This window comes from Entelurus aequoreus, linkage group LG03 (genome assembly GCF_033978785.1).
Source record: "Entelurus aequoreus isolate RoL-2023_Sb linkage group LG03, RoL_Eaeq_v1.1, whole genome shotgun sequence".
Classification (NCBI taxonomy): domain Eukaryota; kingdom Metazoa; phylum Chordata; class Actinopteri; order Syngnathiformes; family Syngnathidae; genus Entelurus; species Entelurus aequoreus.
In genome coordinates, this window is record NC_084733.1 from 82,750,619 (window position 1) to 82,776,294 (window position 25,676).

The 25,676-nt window shown below is 34.6% G+C and overlaps 1 protein-coding gene across 5 annotated transcripts in view; it reads right to left on the minus strand.

The window, feature by feature from the left end:
* The window catches only part of LOC133646972 (calcium-dependent secretion activator 2-like), a 269,411-nt gene that overhangs the window by 13,973 nt on the left and 229,762 nt on the right, over positions 1-25,676 (minus strand). For 3 of the 5 annotated variants that reach the window (XM_062042966.1, XM_062042963.1, XM_062042962.1), the window contains 4 exons: positions 22,108-22,182; positions 18,356-18,439; positions 18,213-18,245; positions 2,961-3,068 (listed from right to left, as the gene is read on the minus strand). In XM_062042966.1, coding sequence (XP_061898950.1) covers positions 2,961-3,068; positions 18,213-18,245; positions 18,356-18,439; positions 22,108-22,182 — 300 coding nt within the window. The remainder of the gene's footprint in view (positions 1-2,960; positions 3,069-18,212; positions 18,246-18,355; positions 18,440-22,107; positions 22,183-25,676) is intronic. The other 2 variants (XM_062042965.1, XM_062042964.1) reach the window with 1 other exon arrangement.

A 25,676-nucleotide genomic window follows, 5' to 3' on the forward strand; every position in this document is an offset into this window, starting at 1 on the left:
ATGCTGTGCTTCATTCCACTCAAGACATAATTAAAGGTCATTGACCCAAAAAAATCTCATGATGTCCACTAGATGTTGACAAATATACAACATTTAAGTCGTCAGACTTTTAAAATTATGAATGCAATCTCCATGCGGGTAAGAAAAGTATTGTGGAAAGAGATTATTCTAGATTATACCTAATGTCATGACTGGTTTTATTGATTATTGACTATTTTATTGATTATGGGACAAGCAGTAGAAAACGGATGGATGGTACTTTTTCGTCACTTATTGTTTGTCTTTGGTACACTAATGTGTATATTTTAGGCCATTGGTTCTTTGTTTTATTTTTGCAAAAAAAAAAAATAAAAATTTTTTATATTGCTCTTTTTATCTTTGGTATGAACATTATTATGTAAAGTCGAAGTTATTGTTTTTTTTTTTTGGTTGTTTGTTGTTGCCATTTTTGTATTACAATATTTTATTATTTGATCATGTTGTACTGCATTGTAATCTTTTGTTTTGTGTGATGTTTTTTTTGCCTGGACCCCAGGAAGAATAGTCTCCACTGCGGTGTAGACTAATGGGGATCCTTAATAAACTAAACTAAACTAAATTCGTAATTAATTTAACGACGTCTCACGGGCCAATTTCAAGACGTCGGCGGGCCGCACTTGGTATTGACACCCCTGGCTTAGTTGTGGTGCAGGAAAACCAAGTGGGTTTTTTTTGACACGGATGACAACATTATAACGTGTTTAGTGATATTTGTTAGCATCAAAAAAATATCCTTAATCGTATTAATAAAGTAGATTAACAAATAAGCTAATTAGCGTAGCTATCTTGATATCGCTGGCAAACATTGCTGAACAACAAATCATGAGACAACATCTGAAATAAAAACAACTGCAGACATGAATTGTAGATGCGAGTAATATTTGTCGCAGGAAATCAACTGCAAACAAACTTATCCTTTTTCTCATTAGCACCACGATCACAGCAGCACTCGTTATGTCAATCAAATACGTGAGCTAGCGATGCACCAATACAACCGACTTTGTCTTTCACCGCTTAATGTTTAATTTGTGGACCCCTCAGATGTAAAGACATGATGTGCCTGCAATATTTTCTTCTCTAAATACCGTGAGTGTCGAATAAAGTGAGCTGGCAGTAACCTCTTGGTCATGATAAATAGTTGAAATATTTAAAAAATATTTTTCTTCATTATGTTAAAATCTACTCTACTAATGATATATTATTGGGCACTTGTCTATATGCTGCTGCATCTTTGTGGCTGTTTTGACGCAGCTCTTTGCACACTATTTGCAAATGTACACCGCCTTTCCGCCTACAATGGTTGGGGTGAAACGTCTCCACACGTCAGACGGTGTACGTGGCATTATTCTGTTTGTATTTATTCATTCTTGTAAACCACTAACGCAATGCCACACGCGGATATAAATAGTCAGCTAAACAATTGGAGTAGTCTTTAAAAATATTTTACTGATGGACAAATGAATAGAAATAGGCTGGATGAATAAACGAACACTCAATCAGCAATCCTACATTCTTGTATGACAACAGAATGGCGAGCAGAACCGAAGGCAGAGGAAACTACACCTTTTGACTTAGTGTTTGCGAGTTGAACTTTACAGATCACAAAAAAGGTCAATTCGGATCGCTAACGTTGTTAGCATAAATGAATGGGATTTAACATAGAGAAAATGAGCATCACGGCTAACGGAGAAATATTTTTGCTTCGTTGTGAGACTGTGGTGGTACATAAACCTAGCTAGCTAGAGATATTGGCCCCAAAATCATTTAAGAAGTACAGGAACAGCTAACTAGCTTGAGTGGAAGTCTGCTGGAGTAGTCTGCAGTCATACAATAACAAGCAATTACACCTCTATTACACTTAAATACCATAGATCAAATATATTTACCCCAGTAATATCATCAAAACTTACCTGACTGGATGAAGTCCTTGGGCTCAAATACTAGTGTGGCCTCAATAGCCCTGCTGTAGTGTGTAGCATGCTGGGAATGATCTGTGCATGTGTTGGAAGAATGCACTGCACATGTGATGGAGGAATGCACAGTGCAGGGTTGAAATTCTACTGAATTTGCATTAAATCAGTTTTCTTTTAGCTAATAATCATGCTGCAAGATCTAGCATGTTGCATTCAATGTTTATTCCCATTAATTCCCATGGAAAGTTTCCAACTTTGAATATTCCCGGAATTTTGCAACCCTACACAATGTTCCGCTTCCTGTTTGAGATGGACGACACCTGTGTGTGACACCAGTGTGTGACACCATGTTGCAATTCCTGTTTGAGATGGGTTACATATGTGACACAATGTTCCACTTCCTGCTCAGCAACTTCACAACACACTGAAGAGGAACATCACCCCGTGTGTGTGTGTGTGTGTGTGCACTTGTTTCACCATCCTTGTGTGGACATACACTTGACAAACCATCCTTTCTGTGAGGACCTTTTGACTTGTGAGGATATTTGCCTGGTCCTCACAACTACAGAAGTAAAACTTTTTTTTTTACTTTGTGTGTTTTGCATTCTGAAGTGAGGTTGCAACTCTCTACTCCCATCTAGTGCTAGATATTTTTTTTTTCATCATTCTAGCTATAGTGGAAAGGGGGGCCCTCACAACCTACTAACCAAACATGGGTCCACACAAAGTAGGCAAGACATATATGTGTGTGTGTGTGTGTGTGTGTGTGTGTGTCACAAGCCTTCTCAATAAACATTATTGTAACCATAAGACTGAAAAGAGGAAAAAGAAGAAGAGAGAGGAAAAAAAGGAGAAGACAAGTAATAATAAGAAGAAGAAGAAGGAAAAAAAAGGAAAAGAGGGAAAACAAGGAGAAGGAGATAAAAAGAAAAAAGAAAGAAAATGAAGAAGAATCAAAATAAAATCAAGAAAACAAAGAGATAAAGAAGAGTAGAAAAATGGACTTACATCAAAGATTTTTTCCAAGTAGAGTTCATCATTGATGGAATCACGAAGGATGTCTTGATTGAGTCGTATGAATGTGATGTAGGTGTCTGCCATGTCCATTCCTGCTTTCTGGAACACACATCACAACTTATTATTATTATATTGAAATATATTTTTTAATTTCAAATGTGCATAAAAACAAGAGCAAGCCTGATCCAATACAGTGCTGTAGCCTTAACAGCCATTATAACAAAATGAAAAGAATGGAGAATAAAAAACAAAAACAAATGAGCATTGGACTTTCTTTATTTTTATTTTTTACATATTTGAAAAGGAGTGAGAAGAAGTTTACACTTATTATAAATTAATAATTAATATTACATTGTTATTATACACTACATTCATATTATTATATTACGCTGTTATTACACTACATCAATATTATATTAAGATTGTGTGGTATGAATGTGATGTAGGTAACACGCATCACAACTTATTTAAGGCCTACTGAAAGCCACTACTACCGACCACGCAGTCTGATAGTTTATATATCAATGATGAAATCTTAACATTGCAACACATGCCAATACGGCCGGGTTAACTTATAAAGTAAATTTCCCGGGAAATAGCCGGCTGAAAACGTCTCGGTATGATGACGTTTGCGCGTGACGTCACGGATTGTGCGGAAGTATTGGGACACCATTGTGTCCCAATACAAACAGCGTCTGTTTTCATCGCAAAATTCCACAGTATTCTGGACATCTGTGTTGGTGAATCTTTTGCAATCTGTTTAATGAACAGAGGTGGGACCAAGTCATTGCTTTGCAAGTCACAAGTAAGTCTCAAGTCTTTGCCCTCAAGTCTCGAGTCAAGTCCCGAGTCAAGACAGGCAAGTCCCGAGTCAAGTCCAAAGTCAAGACTGGAAAGTCTCAAGTCAAGTCACAAGTCCTGCATTTTGAGTTTCGAGTCCTTTCAAGTCCTTTTGACCACAGACTAATATTTTTACACAGATTGTGTATGCTTTTAAACCGCTGTATTTATTTATTAAAACAAGTGCATTTGAAATAGCAGGAAAGAAAATAGTACTGACATTGCAATTCATAATAGCACTATTAACCAGTCATTTTAATAGTTTAAACAATTTTAAACATTTAACTCATTCCTTTACAGAATAAACACATTTGCAAAAACAAGTGCAACTGTACTTATTTGTACAAAAGTGTTAACATTGTATTTCCATGGCATATTGCATTGTAACTAGTTCCACAGCAGTTTCTATTCTGTTCTTACCTTATCTCATTGATCTCATCTCATACTGTATGTGTGTTGATGTGTGCGTACACATGAAAAACATAACAAATACATGAACATAACAATGAACAGAGTTGTACTTTTTAGATGTCAGGGCCCTATGCAATATGTACACATATTCTTAATATAGTATATATTTTAACTGACCTTTATTTGACTATGTTTGTCTTTTTGTAGGTGGCTAAAATATGCGGTGCTGCTGACCGCCGTCTAACGTTATGTTACTGTGTGTGATACATTGACTAACGTAACGTTAAGTATAGGTACCTCATGCAACCCTGCTTAAAAAATCACTTGACAAAAAGTATGAATAAGGTAGCAAACTGCAGTGGACGCAACATATTGCCGTGTTTGAAATGACGTTATAACCATAAACATCTTATAAGTAGTCGCAATATTGGTTGCTGTGACGCGAGCAATTTGCATCTTGAAGTGGTGATGAGGAGCCGGCGAGCAGCCTAAACTGACAGTTGACAGGTAGAAAACAAAGATGCCGGGCTGGTGTTCAGCGTTTTCCTGCTCAAATGAGCGGACTGTTGAAAATAGGAATCGGGGATTACTTTTCACAAGTAAGATTTAACATTAATGTACTATTGGTTGTATTTTATGAAAATAACATTACCACAGAGTTGAGAAGGAGCAAAGATCTTCAATATTTGTATGTGAAAATCACAAATAAATCTTCTGGGGGAGGATGACGCCCCTACAGGGGTTTGGTTTACAAACTTTCTGCCCCACCTAAAACAAAATTCACCAGCCGCCACTGATTATAATGCATTCTCATTTTAGGCAAAATATAAGACAATACTTTCTTAACAGTATAATTGTAACCAGGAATAAGTCTTCAAGTAACAATATTCAAATACTAACATTGTTGGGTAAAACAGAATTTGGTTTTATTCTGAATCCAGTGAAACAGATTGGTGGTTTTAGCTGATATAAAGACTTTCAGGTGTTTATATATGTTGAAGTATTTGGCAGACGCTTTTATCCAAAGCGACATACATAAAAAATACATATATAACAATCACTGTAAACATGATCATTTAAGGGAAGAATGTAATACAAAATATCAATACAAAGTGTCAAGACAGAATAAACTCTCTGCTGCTGCAGCAACAGAGATACGGTCTATAAAATATATAGATATCTAATGTATTCATACATTGTTTATGTAGCATGTATATATAACGTAATCATATTGTTTCTTCAATTTAAAAATAGCTGACCGTTTTTTCCCCTTCTCTGGGATTATATTCCCAGTTTTAATCTCGGACGTCTGGTCACTTATAGCATATAAGAATATTCTATTACTGTTAAGCAAACTATGAATAATAAAACATGTGTCCGTTATCATAGCTACACGTATGACAAAAAAGCGCGTGAAAATGAGTGGTATTCAGTGAGGTAAAATGAATTAAATGCGTTGACAGTTCATTGCTCCTGCCAAATGAATTGCACTGAGTGGAGCGGATCACCACTCCAAGATGGCGGCCCCGCGTCTCGTCTGCGCCAGTAGGCAGTAGCGCTCGATGCTGTGTACCCTTATAAGATGTCTATGGTTATGACGTTAGCAGTGAGTTTACAGCCTCACTGATTTAACTACACAGCAAATAAAAGTCATGTTACTTAGCCAATAAACGTTATCTTACATTCAAAACTTACCCTTCTTTGTGCAACTTCAAATGTCGAACGAAGTTGGAAGTTGTTGCGTCTCCGTCTGTAATATTCGAACTGTGTGATTTGCATACGGCAATTCGTTGACCAAGTCGTAGTTTTTATACCCGAACGAAACCAACTTTGGTATAAATCTTTCTCACTGGCGCGTTGTTTGACAACTCTTGTTCATTGGTTGTCCTGCAATTTGATTGGCTGAATGCTGTGTGATGAAAACAATGTAGATTTAATTTGATTGGCTGTTGTACTGAGAGCACACACGCTGACACGCAGCACACACGCTGATAGACAGACACGTACAAAATGAAAGCTACGGAGCGCTCCCAAATAACTTTTTTAAGCTTTAGGTTTTGGGGAAAGTAGCAAGTCATGTCAAGTCAAAAGCCTCAAGTCCAAGTGAAGTCACAAGTCATTGATGTTAAAGTCTAAGTCGAGTTGCAAGTCTCTTTACATTTTGTCAAGTCGAGTCTAAAGTCATCAAATTCATGACTCGAGTCTGACTCGAGTCCAAGTCATGTGACTCGAGTCCACACCTCTGTTAATGAACAATGAAGACTGCAAAGAAGAAAGTTGTAGGTGGGAAGCGGTGTATTAGCGGCTGGCTGCAGCAACACAACCAGGAGGACTTTGACATGGATAGCAGATGCGCTATCCGACGCTAGCCGCCGACCGCACCGATGATCGGGTGAAGTCCTTCGTCGTGCCGTCGATCGCTGGAACGCAGGTGAGCACGGGTGTTGATGAGCAGATGAGGGCTGGCGTAGGTGGAGAGCTAATATTTTTAGCATAGCTCTGTCGAGGTCCCGTAGCTAAATTAGCTTTAATGGCGTCGTGAGCAACAGCATAGCTAGGCTTCGCCAGGCGGGACAGCATTAACCGTGTAGTTACATGTCCAGGGTTTGGTTCGGTGTCTCCTGATAGTAGTATTGTTGATCTTCTGTCTATCCTTCCAGTCAGGGGCATGTTTCTTCTGTTTCTATCCGCAGTTAAGCACGATGCTATCACGTTAGCTCCGAAGCTAAAGTGCTTCGCCGATGTATTGTCGTGGAGATAAAAGTCACTGTGAATGTCCATTTCGCGTTCTCGACTCTCATTTTCAAGAGGATATAGTATCCGAGGTGGTTTAAAATACAAATCCGTGATCCACAATAGAAAAAGGAGAAAGTGTGGAATCCAATGAGCCAGCTTGTACCTAAGTTACGGTCAGACACTATAGTACTACACAACATTGTTGTCACACACTATAGTACTACACTACACTGTTGTCACACACTATAGTACTACACAACACTGTTGTCACACACTATAGTACTACACTACACTGTTGTCACACACTATAGTACTACACAATATTGTCATACTCTATAGTAATAACATAACACTGTTGTTACACACTATAGTAATACACAACACTGTTGTCACACACTATAGTACTACACTACACTGTTGTCACACACTATAGTACTACACTACTCTGTTGTCACACACTATAGTACTACACTACACTGTTGTCACACACTATAGTTCTACACAACACTGTTGTCACACACTATAGTACTACACTACACTGTTGTCACACACTATAGTACTACACAACATTGTCACACTCTATAGTAATAACATAACACTGTTGTTACACACTATAGTACTACACAACAGTGTTGTCACACACTATAGTACTACACAACATTGTTGTCACACACTATAGTACTACACAACATTGTTGTCACACACTATAGTACTACACAACATTGTCACACTCTATAGTAATAACATAACACTGTTGTTACACACTATAGTACTACACCACAGTGTTGTCACACACTATAGTACTACACAACATTGTTGTCACACACTATAGTACTACACAACATTGTTGTCACACACTATAGTACTACACAACATTATCACACTCTATAGTAATAACATAACACTGTTGTTACACACTATAGTACTACACAACATTGTTGTCACACACTATAGTACTACACTACACTGTTGTCACACACTATAGTACTACACAACATTGTTGTCACACACTATAGTACTACACAACATTGTCACACTCTATAGTAATAACATAACACTGTTGTCACACACTATAGTACTACACAACATTGTTGTCACACACTATAGTACTACACAACATTGTTGTCACACACTATAGTACTACACAACATTGTCACACTCTATAGTAATAACATAACACTGTTGTTACACACTATAGTACTACACAACACTGTTGTCACACACTATAGTACTACACGACATTGTCACACTCTATAGTAATAACATAACACTGTTGTTACACACTATAGTACTACACAACATTGTTGTCACACACTATAGTACTACACTACACTGTTGTCACACACTATAGTACTACACAACATTGTCACACTCTATAGTAATAACATAACACTGTTGTTATACACTATAGTACTACACGACAGTGTTGTCACACACTATAGTACTACACAACATTGTTGTCACACACTATAGTACTACACACCATTGTCACACTCTATAGTAATAACATAACAGTGTTGTCACACACTACAGTACTACACAACATTGTTGTCACACTCTATAGTACTACACAACATTGTTGTCACACTCTGTAACACTACACAACACTGTTGCCACACACTATAGTACTACACAACACTGTTGTCACACACTATAATACTACACAACACTGTTGCCACACATTATAGTACTACACAACACTGTTGTCACACACCTGTAGTACTACACAACACTGTTGTCACACACTATAGTACTACACAACACTGTTGTCACACACTATAGTACTACACAACACTGTTGTCACACACTATAGTACTACACAACAGTGTTTTGAGTGTGAGGACAGCAGCAAGTGTGTGTCAGTGTGAGGACAGCAGCAAGTGTGTGTGTCAGTGTGAGGACAGCAGCAAGTGTGTGTGTCAGTGTGAGGACAGCAGCAAGTGTGTGTCAGTGTGAGGACAGCAGCAAGAGTGTGTGTCAGTGTGAGGACAGCAGCAAGTGTGTGTCAGTGTGAGGACAGCAGCAAGTGTGTGTGTCAGTGTGAGGACAGCAGCAAGTGTGTGTCAGTGTGAGGACAGCAGCAAGTGTGTGTCAGTGTGAGGACAGCAGCAAGTGTGTGTCAGTGTGAGGACAGTAGCAAGTGTGTGTGTCAGTGTGGGGACAGCAGCAAGTGTGTGTCAGTGTGAGGACAGCAGCAAGTGTGTGTGTCAGTGTGAGGACAGCAGCAAGTGTGTGTCAGTGTGAGGACAGTAGCAAGTGTGTGTGTCAGTGTGGGGACAGCAGCAAGTGTGTGTCAGTGTGAGGACAGCAGCAAGTGTGTGTCAGTGTGAGGACAGCAGCAAGTGTGTGTGTCAGTGTGAGGACAGCAGCAAGTGTGTGTGTCAGTGTGAGGACAGCAGCAAGTGTGTGTCAGTGTGAGGACAGCAGCAAGTGTGTGTGTCAGTGTGAGGACAGCAGCAAGTGTGTGTCAGTGTGAGGACAGCAGCAAGTGTGTGTCAGTGTGAGGACAGCAGCAAGTGTGTGTCAGTGTGAGGACAGCAGCAAGTGTGTGTCAGTGTGAGGACAGCAGCAAGTGTGTGTCAGTGTGAGGACAGCAGCAAGTGTGTGTGTCAGTGTGAGGACAGCAGCAAGTGTGTGTGTCAGTGTGAGGACAGCAGCAAGTGTGTGTGTCAGTGTGAGGACAGCAGCAAGTGTGTGTGTCAGTGTGAGGACAGCAGCAAGTGTGTGTCAGTGTGAGGACAGCAGCAAGTGTGTGTCAGTGTGAGGACAGCAGCAAGTGTGTGTGTCAGTGTGAGGACAGCAGCAAGTGTGTGTGTCAGTGTGAGGACAGCAGCAAGTGTGTGTGTCAGTGTGAGGACAGCAGCAAGTGTGTGTCAGTGTGAGGACAGCAGCAAGTGTGTGTGTCAGTGTGAGGACAGCAGCAAGTGTGTGTCAGTGTGAGGACAGCAGCAAGTGTGTGTGTCAGTGTGAGGACAGCAGCAAGTGTGTGTGTCAGTGTGAGGACAGCAGCAAGTGTGTGTGTCAGTGTGAGGACAGCAGCAAGTGTGTGTCAGTGTGAGGACAGCAGCAAGTGTGTGTCAGTGTGAGGACAGCAGCAAGTGTGTGTCAGTGTGAGGACAGCAGCAAGTGTGTGTGTCAGTGTGAGGACAGCAGCAAGTGTGTGTGTCAGTGTGAGGACAGCAGCAAGTGTGTGTCAGCCATGATGCAACAGACTAACAGGAAGTGACACGTGAGGGCAGTCAGGCGGCTGTAATGCAGACAGACCAGCAGGCAGCAAGACAGGCGTGTTGCGGAGGTTAAAGTGGGGTCACATGACCGCGGGGGAAGAGTGAGTGAGCAGGTGTGTGTGTGTGTGTGTGTGTGTGTGTGTGAGATGGACATCAGTGTGTCCTACAGAGGACAGGTGCGTGCTGCACATGAGGACTGTCAAGTCTTCAAAGACACTTTGAGGTCAGCAAGTTCTCCTCCTGTCATCTTCATCAAACATGGCCGCTGCAGGATCGTCTCTTCCCACCCATGACCCCAAACAGCCTGCCGGGACTCGAACCCAAACACACTGTCCAACTTTAGCATAGTTCCTTTTCCCCCCGCTCCATTGTGAGCATCTTCTGGTGGCAGCGTGTCAAAGAAAAGGAAAGCCTTCACACTTGAAAGCTGGACTGTTTTGACCATCACGAAGGATAGAGATGTCTTCTTTGAGCAGCATAGTGGTGTCATTACTCAGGTGATGTTTTTAATGAGACCAAAAGTGCTCATTTGCATAATCTAAAGGTTGGCAGGTCGGAAGACAAAGTGATATCAAAGTCTTTGAATACGGTATTTTATTATTGTATTACTGTATTTCAATATTTTATTACTGTATTTTATTATTGTATTACTATATTTTCTATTTTATTACTGTATTTAAATATTTTATTATTGTATTTTATTATTTTACTGTATTTTATTATTGTATTAATGTATTTTCTATTTTATTACTGTATTTCAATATTTTATTACTGTATTTTATTATTTTACTGTATTTTATTATTGTATTTTATTATTTTACAGTACTTTACTATTGTATTTTTATTGTACTACTGTATTTCAAAATGTTATTACTGTATTTTTTATTTTACCATATTTTATTTTGTATTACCATGTTTTATTTTATTACTGTATTTTATTATTTTACTGTACTTTATTATTGAATTTTTATTGTACTACTGTATTTCAACATGTTATTACTGTATTTTTTAATTTACCAAATTGTATTTTTGTATTACTGTATGTTTTATTTTATAACTATTTCAATAATCTATTACTGTATTTTATTATATTACTGTATTTTATCATTATCAACTATATTTTTATTTAATTACTGTATTTCCATATTTTATTACCATATTTTATTATTTTACCATATTTTATTTTTGCATTACAGCATTGTATTATTTTATTACTGTATTTCAATATTTTATAGCTGTATTTGAGTACTGTATTTTATTATTATATTACAATATTTCACTGTTGTATTTTATTTTGTAACTGTGTGTGATGTCCTCCATCAGTTCCACAACATTGTTGTCACACGCTGTAACACTACACAACAGTGTTGTCACACTCTATAGTACTACACAACACTCTTGTCACACACACTATAGTACTAAACAATACTGCTGTCACACACTAAAGTACTACACAACACTGTAGTGACACAGTACTACACAACATTGTTGTCACACACTATAGTACAAACATGCAACAATGTAACAAACATTGCAAACACTGTAACAAACAAACATGCAGCAATGTAACACACATGCAACAATGTAACAAACATTCAACAACGTAACAAACATGCAACAACATAAACATACAACAATGAAACATGCAACATACAACATAAAATACAACAATGAAACACACATACAACAAAGTAACAAACATACGACAATGAAACAAACATGCAACAATGAAACAAAAATACAACAATGAAAAGAACATCCAACAACACAAACATACAACAATGTAACAAACAGAAGAAAATAAGCATACAACAATGACACAGACATACGACAACGTAACAAACGTGCAACTACATAAACATACAACAATGAAACATGCAACAACATAAAAACACAACAATGACATACAACAACGTAACATAGAACAATAAAACAAACATGCAACAATAAAACAAAATACAATAATGAAACAAACATACAACAATGTAACAAACTTGCAACAACGTAACAAACATACAACAATGAAACACAAAACAATGTAACAAACATGCAACAACGTAACAAACATACAACAATGAAACAAAAATGCAACAATGAAAAAAACATACAGCAATGAAACAAAAATACAATAATGAAACAAACATACAACAATGTAGCAAACTTGCAACAACGTAACAAACACACAACAATGTAACAAACATGCAACAACGTAACAAACATACAATGAAACAAACATACAATAATGTAACAAACAGAAGAAAATAAGCATACAACAATGACACAAATATACAACAACGTAACAAACATGCAACAACATAAACATACAACAATGAAACATGCAACAACATACAAACACAACAATGAAACACACTTAAAACAACGTAACATATGACATTGAAAAAAAATATGCAACAATGAAACAAAAATGCAACAATGAAAAAAACATACAACAATGAAACAAAAATACAATAATGAAACAAACATACAACAATGTAGCAAACTTGCAACAATGTAACAAACATACAACAATGAAACACACAACAATGTAACAAACATGCAACAACGTAACAAAAATACAACAATGAAACAAACATGCAACAATGAAACAAAAATGCAACAATGAAAAAACATACAATGTAACAAACAGAAGAAAATAAGCATACAACAATGACACAAACATACAACAACGTAACAAACAGGCAACAGCATAAACATACAACAATGAAACATGCAACAACATAAAAACAACAATGAAACACACATACAACAACGTAACATACGACAACGAAACAAACATGCAACAATGAAACAAAAATGCAACAATGAAAAAAACATAATGAAACAAAACTACAATAATGAAACAAACATACAACAATGTAGCAAACTTGCAACAACGTAACAAACATACAACAATGAAACACACAACAATGTAACAAACATGCAACAATGTAACAAACATACAACAATGAAACAAACATACAACAATGAAACAAAAATGCAACAATGAAAAAACATACAATGTAACAAACAGAAGAAAATAAGCATACAACAATGACACAAACATACAACAACGTAACAAACATGCAACAACATAAAAACAACAATGAAACAGACATACAACGTAACATACGACAATGAAACAAACATGCAACAATGAAACAAAAATACAACAATGAAAAGAACATCCAACAACACAAACATACAACAATGTAACAAACAGAAAAAAATAAGCATACAACAATGACACAAACATACAACAACGTAACAAACATGCAACAGCTTAAACATACAACAATGAAACATGCAACAACATAAAAACACAACAATGACATACAACAACGTAACATACGACAATGAAACAAACATGCAACAATAAAACAAAATACAATAATGAAAGAAACATACAACAATGTAACAAACTTGCAACAACGTAACAAACATACAACAATGAAACACAAAACAATGTAACAAACATGCAACAACGTAACAAACATGCAACAATGAAACAATGAAACAAACATACAACGTAACAAACATACAATGTAACAAGCATACAACAATGTAACCTACAAAAACGTAAAAAACATACAACAACGTAACAAACATAACAATGAAACAACATACAACAATGAAACAAAGATGCAACATTGAAACAACAATGAAACAAACATACAACAATGAAACAAAGATGCAACAATGAAACAAACATACAATGTAACAAACATACAATGTAACAAACGTACAACAATGTGACATACAAAAACGTAACAAACATACAACAACGTAACAAACATAATGAAACAACATACAACAATGAAACAAACATGCAACAATGAAACAAACATACAACAATGAAACAAACATGCAGCAATGTAACAAAAATGACAATGTATCACACAACAACGTAACAAACATAATGAAACAACATACAACAATGAAACAAACATGCAGCAATGTAACAAAAATGACAATGTATCACACAATAACGTAACAAACATAATGAAACAACATGCAACAATGAAACAAACATACAACAATGAAACAAACATGCAGCAATGTAACAAAAATGACAATGTATCACACAACAATGTAACAAACATGCAGCAATGTAACAAAAATGACAATGTACCACACAACAATGTAACAAACATGCAGCAATGTAACATAATGTATCACACAACACCCATGCAGCCATCCATTCTCTACCGCTTGTCCCGTTCGGGGTCGCGGGGGGTGCTGGAGCCTATCTCAGCTGCATTCGGGCGGAAGGCGGGGTACACAACAACGTAACAAAAAAACAACAACGGACTAAACATTGTGCATGTAAATGCAGGGAGTCAATCCAACAACAACAACAATGTTGTGTAATTCCATCATATTCATGTGGTCTACACAACACTCAGGTACGTGCACACACGTGTATCAGCACAAATGTAGATGATGTCGCACGACAACACTCAATTACATGTGTGTGTGTGTGTGTCATCTGAGATGCTAAAGCTCATCCCGCCCCTCCAGGCTGAGTGTCAGTCTTCTTCACAGGTGTCGCCTCACGTTGACGAGGTGCCAAAGATGTGTGGCAGGTGGGAGACGAGGGCACAACTTCCGCCCGCATCAACAACATCCCTGATAGTCTACCGCAGCGTTTCTCAAAGTGTGGGGCGCGCCCCACTGGTGGGGAATAGAGACATGACAGGTGGGGCGCGAGGAACGGGAGGAAATTTCACTTTAAATTTTTTTATTTATTATTATATTCTTAGATTTTTTTTTTTACTATGCTTTCATTTTCTATACACACTGTAAATAACTTTGTGATTCTGTCTGTGAAATCCACTATATAAATAAATGTAAATTACTTATTTTTCCTGTAGGCTTTAAATTTCTAGGTAGGAGCGAAAGTTTGACAGACATAGCAACTAATGGGGGCGGGGCTAAGCGGAACAAACTTTTGCGGGGATGGGTAGCAGGCTAAGAGTGGCAGTGTCAAGCCTGCAACCCCGATTTGAAAAGCTGTGCAGTGCAAAACAGGCTCATTGCAGCCACTAATGCTGGAGTACTGTAAAACTCATGTTCACTTGCCCTGTCTTGCCAAATGCATAGCTCCTCCTTTTTTTTTTTTTGCAAAGATTGCAAAGTGGCACTTTTATTTTATTTATTATTGAACTTGATGCAAGTTATTTGATTTATTTTTGAACTTGATGCAAGTTATAACATTTTTATTTGATTTATTATTGAACTTGATGCAAGTTATAACACTTTTTTTGATTTATTATTGAACTTGATGCAAGTTATTTTATTTATTATTGAACTTGATGCAAGTTATAACACTTTTGTTTTATTTATTATTGAACTTGATGCAAGTTATTTTATTTATTATTGAACTTGATGCAAGTTATAACACTTTTTTGATTTATTATTGAACTTGATGCAAGGCAAGGCAAGGCAAGGCAACTTTATTTGTATAGCGCTTTTCATACACAAGGCAGACTCAAAGTGCTTCACAGACAACAAAGTGAAATGAAAGAAAATAAAAGCAAAATTAAAATGCAGACAATAAAAATAAAAACAGTGCAGACGTTAAAAGTTAAAAGATTAAAAGATTTAGCTGAAAGCTAAGGTGAACATAAAAGTCTTCAGTCTAGTTTTAAAAGTAGTGAGAGTTGGGGAGAGTCTGACATCTTCATGCAAGTTATTTTATTTATTATTGAACTTGATGCAAGTTATAACACTTTTGTATTATTTATTATTGAACTTGATGCAAGTTATTTTATTTATTATTGAACTTGATGCAAGTTATTTGATTTATTATTGAACTTGGTGCAAGTTATAACATTTTTATTTGATTTATTATTGAACTTGATGCAAGTTATAACACTTTTTTTGATTTATTATTGAACTTGATGCAAGTTATTTTATTTATTATTGAACTTGATGCAAGTTATAACACTTTTGTTTTATTTATTATTGAACTTGATGCAAGTTATTTGATTTATTATTGAACTTGATGCAAGTTATAACATTTTTATTTGATTTATTATTGAACTTGATGCAAGTTATAACACTTTTTTTGATTTATTATTGAACTTGATGCAAGTTATTTTATTTATTATTGAACTTGATGCAAGTTATAACATTTTTATTTGATTTATTATTGAACTTGATGCAAGTTATAACACTTTTTTTGATTTATTATTGAACTTGATGCAAGGTTTTTTATTTATTATTGAACTTGATGCAAGTTATAACACTTTTGTTTTATTTATTACTGAACTTGATGCAAGTTATTTTGTTTATTTTTGAACTTGATGCAAGTTATAACACTTTTATTTGATTTATTATTGAACTTGATGCAAGTTATAACACTTTTTTGATTTATTATTGAACTTGATGCAAGTTATTTTATTTATTATTGAACTTGATGCAAGTTATAACACTTTTGTTTTATTTATTATTGAACTTGATGCAAGTTATTTTATTTATTATTGAACTTGATGCAAGTTATTTGATTTATTATTGAACTTGATGCAAGTTATAACATTTTTATTTGATTTATTATTGAACTTGATGCAAGTTATAACACTTTTTTTGATTTATTATTGAACTTGATGCAAGTTATTTTATTTATGATTGAACTTGATGCAAGTTATAACACTTTTGTTTTATTTATTACTGAACTTGATGCAAGTTATTTTATTTATTATTGAACTTGATGCAAGTTATACCACAGCTGCACAGTTATCTTATTTATTATTGAACTTGATGTTATTTTATGTTATTGAGTTTGAATGTATACAACTTGATGTTCAATAAATTTGAAAATGTTAAGCTTGGCATTAGTGTTCTGTTGGGGCGATGGGGGCAGGTGGGGCTTGAAAACTCCCCCTTGTAAAAAGTGGGGGATGACAAAAAAAGTTTGAGAACCACTGGTCTACCTTCCACATGTCAACCAATACGGTGCCTCTACCTGGGACTCCATACCGGTACTCAACTCCATGGTACCAATTCCTGGTAGAGTTGACGAAAATTACTTTTTTTCTCTCCACACCTCTGATACTATGTGAAGCTGTACTTGGTAGTACCCACAAAATTACTTCAGTACCAATAAAACAAGGGTATCCAAACTGCGGTCCACCGTCGTGTTCAGTTTGGCCCGCTAAACGTCACAGGTCCATCTTAATTTACATATCTGACGGTATGATTGATGCAACTCTGCTGCCATCTTGTGGACAACGTGAGCAGTTCAGGTTGATGACCATGAATTGCACTTTGAAGTGTACACAGAACAGCATTTTTATATATGACCCAATCCAAACAACACACATTAGGGCTGGGCAATTAACCAAATATTGATGTCAATAATGGCTTCTCAGGATTATGAAAATATAACAATTGGGAAAAAAGATTCCGGAGTTTGTGACTGTCAAACGGATGAGGAGTGAACGAGTGAAAAAAAGACGTCTACTAGAAGTTTGGGACGTCGCCATGGTTACTACTTTTTATTTGACACAGCGCTACTTAATAATCACTAAACTCAACACACACACACACGTTTCTTGTCACGCTGTAACTAAATCTTCCTAAATGTTTCAAGCGTGTCATTCGCGCACCAAACACTCGGTGAAAGTTTGAGCGTGAGAACATCGGCGAGAACCAAACGACACCTCGGCCCGGCGCACCTGCCACCTGAACCTTGTCGTGACAAGCGGCAGGGGGGGGGCGTGGCCTTGCAGTGGCACCGCCCCGCCCCCATCAGCCCACCTGGAGAAGAAGCTTAGCCGACTCGGGTTGCCGGCACACAAAAGAGCCGGAGGCCGAGGAGGCGGCCACTTTGCCCTCTAAAAGCTGGAAGTCTGGAGTGGGCGTGGCCAGGTGGCGGCGGATTAGGACTGTTACGTGAGGCTGCTGTCAGCTGCTTAATGACGGAGCACTCAGCTCACCTGGTGTGTGTGTGTGTGTGTGTGTGTGCCTTTGCAGATCACATTTCCTGATATTAAGCGCACATTATGCTTGGGAATAAAAAGAAGCTTACGGGCACTTCCACGTATTTGCCGGCGGCTTTCACCTTTGGACGGAGACCACAAGAAGAAGAAGAAGAAGAAGACAGGAAGTGAGTTCAGACGGCTACTAAATGATCAGTGTGCCTGCAAGAAGAAGAAAAAGAAGAGTAGTCACCGTGAAGGAGAGGACGGAGGAGAAGAAGGTGCCTTGGTCGTATCTGGACAGTTTGGACAGAACGCCATCGAGGACCGCCGACAACTACAACACACAAAAATACACAAAAGTATGACTTTGTTGTTACATGTGTGCTACACAACATGTAGACACTAGTTACACAACATGGACAAATACACTCAGTCACTTGGACTGCCATTTGACTTTCTGATCATCATCTCATCCATTTACAGTATCTATAAAGTCTATTATTTCTATAACCTACTCTATTGACATTATGATGGACGTTCTTGTGCTGATACATTTGCTGCCATCTCTTGTTCCTCACATAGGTCCATGTGACCACTCATTTTTTACAACACATGTTTATCATGATGCTGCATATAAGGTATGGAGCCAAACTGCTCATTTGCAAGCCCAGTCCCTGGTCCCTAATGATAAAGTTAACACACACACAACACAGTTCCTTAAAAAACTTTCTTATTTGGGAAGTTATTTACAATTTATTTATTCCCCCAACATGAATTATTAGCATGAAAAAAGGAAAATTATATTTAAAATCAAGTACCAACAAACATTAATTATAATTTATTACTATATATATATATATATATATATATATATATATATATATATATATATATATATATATATATATATATATATATATATATATATATATATATATATATATATATATATATATATATGGCCAGATTTCAAAAATATATATTTCTTAAATATTTATTTATTATTACTTTTTTTTATTTTTTTATTGTTTTTTTTCTCCTTTTTTTTTTTTAATACTAAAAAAGCAAACCAACAACACTTTTATGTCCTATTTGGCTTTGTGGTATTGGAAAATAACTACATCTGTAAAATAACAATATTGACATTAAAAAAAAAATTTTTTAAAAAATGGAAAAAAAACAAACATTATAGCCAAAATACAACTTTGTTTGTTTTTTAATTTTTTTAATTCATTTAAAAATGTTTTATTTATTCTTGTGGAAAAAAAACAACACACTTTTCTGTACCATTTGGCTTTGAGGCATTATTTTAATTTTAATACATTTGTATTAAAAAATACAATTAATAATTACATAATAGATTAAAAACAAACTTTATGAGTAAAATACAACAACTTTATTAGTATTTTGTATTTTTTTTTGTGGATCGAATTCAAATGTTTTATTCATTAAAAAAAACCCAACTAATTACATAATGGAGTAACAACAAACATTATGGGCAAAATACAACTACTTTATTAGTATATATTTTAATTTGATCAAACTTAAATGTTTTATTTATTTAAGACAAAATACATAATTGAGTAGGAACAAACATTATGGGTAAAATACAACAACTTTCTTAGTATTTATTTTAATTCTATCAAATTTAAATGTTTTATTAAAAATAAATACATAATAGTGTAAGAAAAAACCTTGTGGGTAAAATACAACTACTGTATTAGTATTTAGTATTTATTTTAATTTTATCAAATGCAACCATTTTATTTATTTAAAAAATACATAATAGAGTAAAAACAAACATTATTGGTAAAATACAACTACTTTGTTAGGATTTATTTTTATTTTATCAAATTTAAACGTTTTATTTATTTAAAAAAAACATACACAATGGAACAAAAACAAACATTATGGGTAAACTACAACTACTTTCTTAATATTTAGTATTTATTTTTATTTGATCAAAGTTAAATGTTTTATTTATTTAAAAAAAAATCATAATAAAGTAAGAACAAACATGGGTAAAATACAACTACTTTCTTAGTATTTATTTTATTTGATCAAATTTAAATGTTTTATTTATTTAAAAAAATCATGATAAAGTAAGAACAAACATGGGCAAAATACATCTACTTTCTTAGTATTTATTTTTGTTTTATCACATTTAAATGTTTTATTTATTTAAAAAAATACATAATAGAGTAAGAACAAACATGGGTAAAATACAACATCTTTCTAAGTATTTTTATTTGATCAAATTTAAATGTTTTATTAAAAATAAATACATAACAGTGTAAGAAAAAAACCTTGTGGGTAAAATACAACTACTTTATTAGTATTTAGTATTTATTTTTATTTGATCAAATGCAACTGTTAAAATACAACAACTTTCTTAGTATTTATTTTAATTTGATCAAATTTAAATGTTTTATTAAAAATAAATACATAATAGTGTAAGAAAAAACCTTGTGGGTAAAATACAACTACTTTATTGGTATTTATTTTTATTTGATCAAATGCAACTGTTTTATTTATCTAAAAAATACATAAAAAAGTATGAACAAATATTATGGGTAAAATACAACTACTTTCTTAGTATTTATTTTATTTGATCAAATTTAAAAGTTTTATATATTTAAAAAAAATACACAATAGAATAAGAACAAACATTATGGGTAAACTACAACTACTATTTAGTATTTATTTTTATTTTATCAAATTTAAATGTTTTATTTATTTAAAAAAATCATAAAGTAAGAACAAACATGGGTAAAATACAACTACTTTCTTAGTATTTATTTTTATTTTATCACATTTAAATGTTTTATTTATTTAAAAAAATATATATATAATAGAGCAAGAACAAACATTATGGGTAAAATACAACTACTTTCTTAGTATTTATTTTTCTTTTATCATATTTAAACATTTTATTTATTTTTAAAAAAAATACACAACGGAGTAAGAACAAACATTATGGGTAAACTACAACTACTTTCTTAATATTAAGTATTTTATTTTATTTTATCAAATTTAAACGTTTTATTTATTTAAAAAAAATCATAATAAAGTGAGAACAAACATGGGAAATATACAACTACTTTCTTGGTATTTATTTTTATTTTATCACATTTAAATGTTATATTAATTTAAAAAAATACATAATACAGTAAGAACAAACATGGGTAAATACAACTACTTTCTTAATATTTATTTTATTTTATCACATTTAAATGTTTTATTTATTTAAAAAAATACACAATGGAGTAAAAACAAACATTATGGGTAAACTACAACTACTTTATTAATATTTAGTATTTATTTTAATTTTATCAAATTTAAATGTTTTATTTATTTAAAAAAATCATAATAAAGTAAGAACCAACATGGGGAAAATACAACTACTTTCTTAGTATTTAGTATTTATTTTTATTTTATCAAATTTGAATGTTTTATTTATTTAAAAAAAATCATAATAAAGTAAGAACATGGGTAAAATACAACTACTTTCTTAGTATTTATTTTTGTTTTATCACATTTAAATGTTTTATTTATTTTTTTAAATACATAATAGAGTAAGAACAAACATTATGGGTAAAATACAACAACTTTCTTAGTATTTATTTTTATTTTATCAAATTTAAATGTTTTATAAAATAATAGTTACATAACAGAGAAACAACAAACCTTGTGGGTAAAATACAACTACTTTATTAGTATTTGTTTTAATTTGATCAAATTTAACTGTTTTTTTATTAATTAAAAAAAACGGATTACATAATGGAGTAACAGTCTGTGAAATATATTGACATTCGAAATTTAACATGAAAAAAACAGCAAACGTTATACAACAAATGGGTTTTTTAATAGCAATGACAAAAATAGTCCACTGAAGTTAGATCAAAGGAGTGAAATAAACCGTAAATTCAATGAGGAGATGAATAGTGAATTATTGAAATATGTATAACTATTTGACAAATATTGAAAGAATGTTGGCGTCACCTTAGAGACCAGAGAAGAAATCATGTCTTTGAACGCCTCATCGATCAGGACATCGATTTTGGAGTGGTACTGTTGCTGCGGGGGAGGGGTGCCAAAGAGTACAACTTTTACTTTTATGGCTTTGACACACACACACACACACACACACACACACACACACACACACACACACACACACACACACACACACACACACACACACACACACACACACACACACACACACAGACACTTAAGCAGCTAATAGGTTCATTGTTCGTGTGAATGACATTCCGGGCTCTGGTGGAAGAAGCGAAGGAATCTGAAGGATAGGTTTTGTGCGCGCCGCACAATTAGCGCAGCCTTGTGAGGCTCCAGCTGCGAGGACCAAAGGCGCACACAAGATTCAATTAATCCGCCATTTCACGTCCGCTTTGGCCCTTCCGTGAAAAAAACCAACATATTCACGGCACCTTTTCCCCGGCGGGAGAACGGGGGCGGGGCTCGGCGCGTTGAATGGCGGCGGCCGGGGAGTTCGGGCCGCCACAATGGCCTTTCAGCGGCGGTCTAAAGAGCACCCAAATTAAAAAAATGTGAGCCACAAAGCGTGCGGATCGCTGGCGAACTGCAGGTCCAAAGAGGTCAGCGCCGTGGTTTCCTTAACGCGTCTACAAAATGTCTCTTAAGACGGCGCCTCGACTCCTGAGTTGGACGCTTGCAGTACCAAACGTGGCCACTGAGGCACCATGGCGCTTTGAGTTGCGCTCCATTTTTATCTGCAGAATAACAAGTACCGTATTTTTCGGACTATAAGTTGCATTTTTTTTAATAGTTTGGCCGGGGGTGCGACTTATACTCAGGAGCGACTTATGTGTGAAATTATTAACACATTACCGTAAAATATCAAATAATATTATTTAGCTCATTCACGTAAGGGACTAGAGCAGTGGTTCTTAACCTGGGTTCGATCGAACCCTAGGGGTTCGGCGGAGGTCAAGACACACCCGACTCTTCGTGTAAATACAATCTTCTCCCTATCGGCGTATTACGGATACGGCAACAGCTGACTGATTTGCAGGTGTGTAATTTGTTGTGAGTTTATGCACTGTGTTGGTTTTGTTCTTTGAACAAGGTGATGTTCATGCACGGTTCATTTTTTGCACCAGTAAAAAAAACATGGTAACACTTTAGTATGGGGAACATACTCACCATTAACCCTGTATGTAACACCCCTTGTTGTAAAATTACAACGTTAACTTTAAACATCGTAAAAAACAATCTGTTACATATATTTTTTTACCACATTTACATAGTCATTGGGTCCTATTGTTCAGTCTCACAAGGCTATTGGATCGTACATTTGTTTATAAGTCACGCCTTCTGGCCGTGTACTCACACAACCTCTCAAGGTATCCTTCGAACAACATCTATTTGTTTCATTGGACTAGATTCATCAGATCCAAGTAATTAAAATGTCTTTTATATTTTTTTTGGTTGTTATTACAATGTCTAGAGCATGTACATATGTGGTTATTGTGGAAAAGATGCATCAAATTTCATTTAGAGCTTGTTATATAATTTTTACAATTATAAAAAAGGGGGAAAAAGCGTTTTTTAAGAGTTTTATCTTGTTTCATATTTTTTATATTTATAATAAATGACTTCATAAAAATATAACTGTGTGATTATTATTAATGGTATATACCGTTATGGGGCTAAGTAAGCAATCAACCCTGCAAATGAACCCTTAGTTGTTCAGGCAATGTGAGTACAAATACAGAAATTCTGCTCCCATCAAAGCCCAATGTTGCAATATTACAACATTTCTCTAAATACATACATAAACATTTTTTTTTTAACTCTTCAATTTCTTCATCAAATGCCTTCTACAACAACATCTGAAAGGTCAAAAAAAATTTTGTTGAGGTTTTTCTATATTTGGGTCTTACAGGGTTAATTAGTGGCTTATTAACATGCAAATTAGTAACATATTGGCTCTTAACTAGTCATTATTAAGTACTTCTTAATGCCTTACTCGGCATGGCCTTATTATAATCCTAACCCTCTAACCCTAACCCTAACACATACTTGACAACCCTCCCGATTTCACCGGGAGACTCCCGAAATTCAGTGCCCCTCCCGTAAATCTCCTGAGGCAACCATTCTCACGAAATTCTCCCGATTTCCACCAGGACAACAATATTGGGGGCGTGTCTTAAAGGCACTGTCTTTAGCGTCCTCTACAACCTGTCGTCACGTCCGCTGTTCCTCCAAACAAACAGCGTGCCGGCCCAGTCACACACTATTTGCGGCATTTACACACACTTAAGTGAATGCAAGGCATAATTGATCAACAGCCATACAGGTCACATCAAGGGCAGCCGTATAAAGAAGTTTAACACTGTTACAAATATGCGCCACACTGTGAACCCACACCAAACAAGAATGACAAACACATTTCGGGAGAACATCCGCACCGTAACACAACATAAACACAACAGAACAAATACCCAGAACCCCTTGCAGCACTAACTCTTCCGGGACGCTACAATATACACCCCTCTCCACTCCCCCATCTCTCGAATTCGGAGGTCTCAAGGTTGGCAAGTATGCCCTGACCCTAACCAAATAACTCTAAATTAAGTCTTTATTACTTAGAATATGTTCCCCTATTGTCCAAAAAACTCTAAATTAAGTCTTTGTTACTTAGAATATGTTCCCCATACTAAAGTGTTACCAAAAACATATAACTTTGTCTTGAATTTGAAAAAAAAACCCCATAATAAAGTAAGAACAAACATGGGTAAACTACAACTACTTTCCTAATATTTAGTATTTTTTCTAATTTTATCAAATTTAAATGTTTTATTTATTAAAAAAACCCAACATAATAAAGTAAGAACAAACATGGGTAAAATACAACTACTTTCTTAGTATTTAGTATTTATTTAATCAAATTCAAATGTTTAATTTATTTTTAAAAAATCATAATAAAGTAAGAACAAACATGGGTAAAATACAACTACTTTCTTAGTATTTATTTTTATTTGATCACATTTAAATGTTTTATTTATTCTTTTAAATACATAATACAGTAAGAACAAACATTATGGGTAAAATACAACAACCTTCTTAGTATTTATTTTTATTTTATCAAATTTAAATGTTTTATTTATTTAAAAAAAAATCATAATAAAGTAAGAACAAACATGGGTAAACTACAACTACTTAATATTTAGTATTTTTTTTAATTTTATCTAATTTAAATGTTTTATTTATTTAAAAAAAAAATCATAATAAAGTAAGAACAAACATGGGTAAAATACAACTACTTTCTTAGTATTTAGTATCTATTTCATCAAATTTAAATGTTTTATTTATTTAAAAAAAATCATAATAAAGTAAGAACAAACATGGGTAAAATACAACTACTTTCTTAGTATTTATTTTTATTTGATCAAATTCAAATGTTTTATTTATTAAAAAAAAAATCATAATAAAGTAAGAACAAACATGGGTAAACTACAACTACTTAATATTTAGGTTTTGTTTTAATCTTATCAAATTGAAATGTTTTATTTATTTAAAAA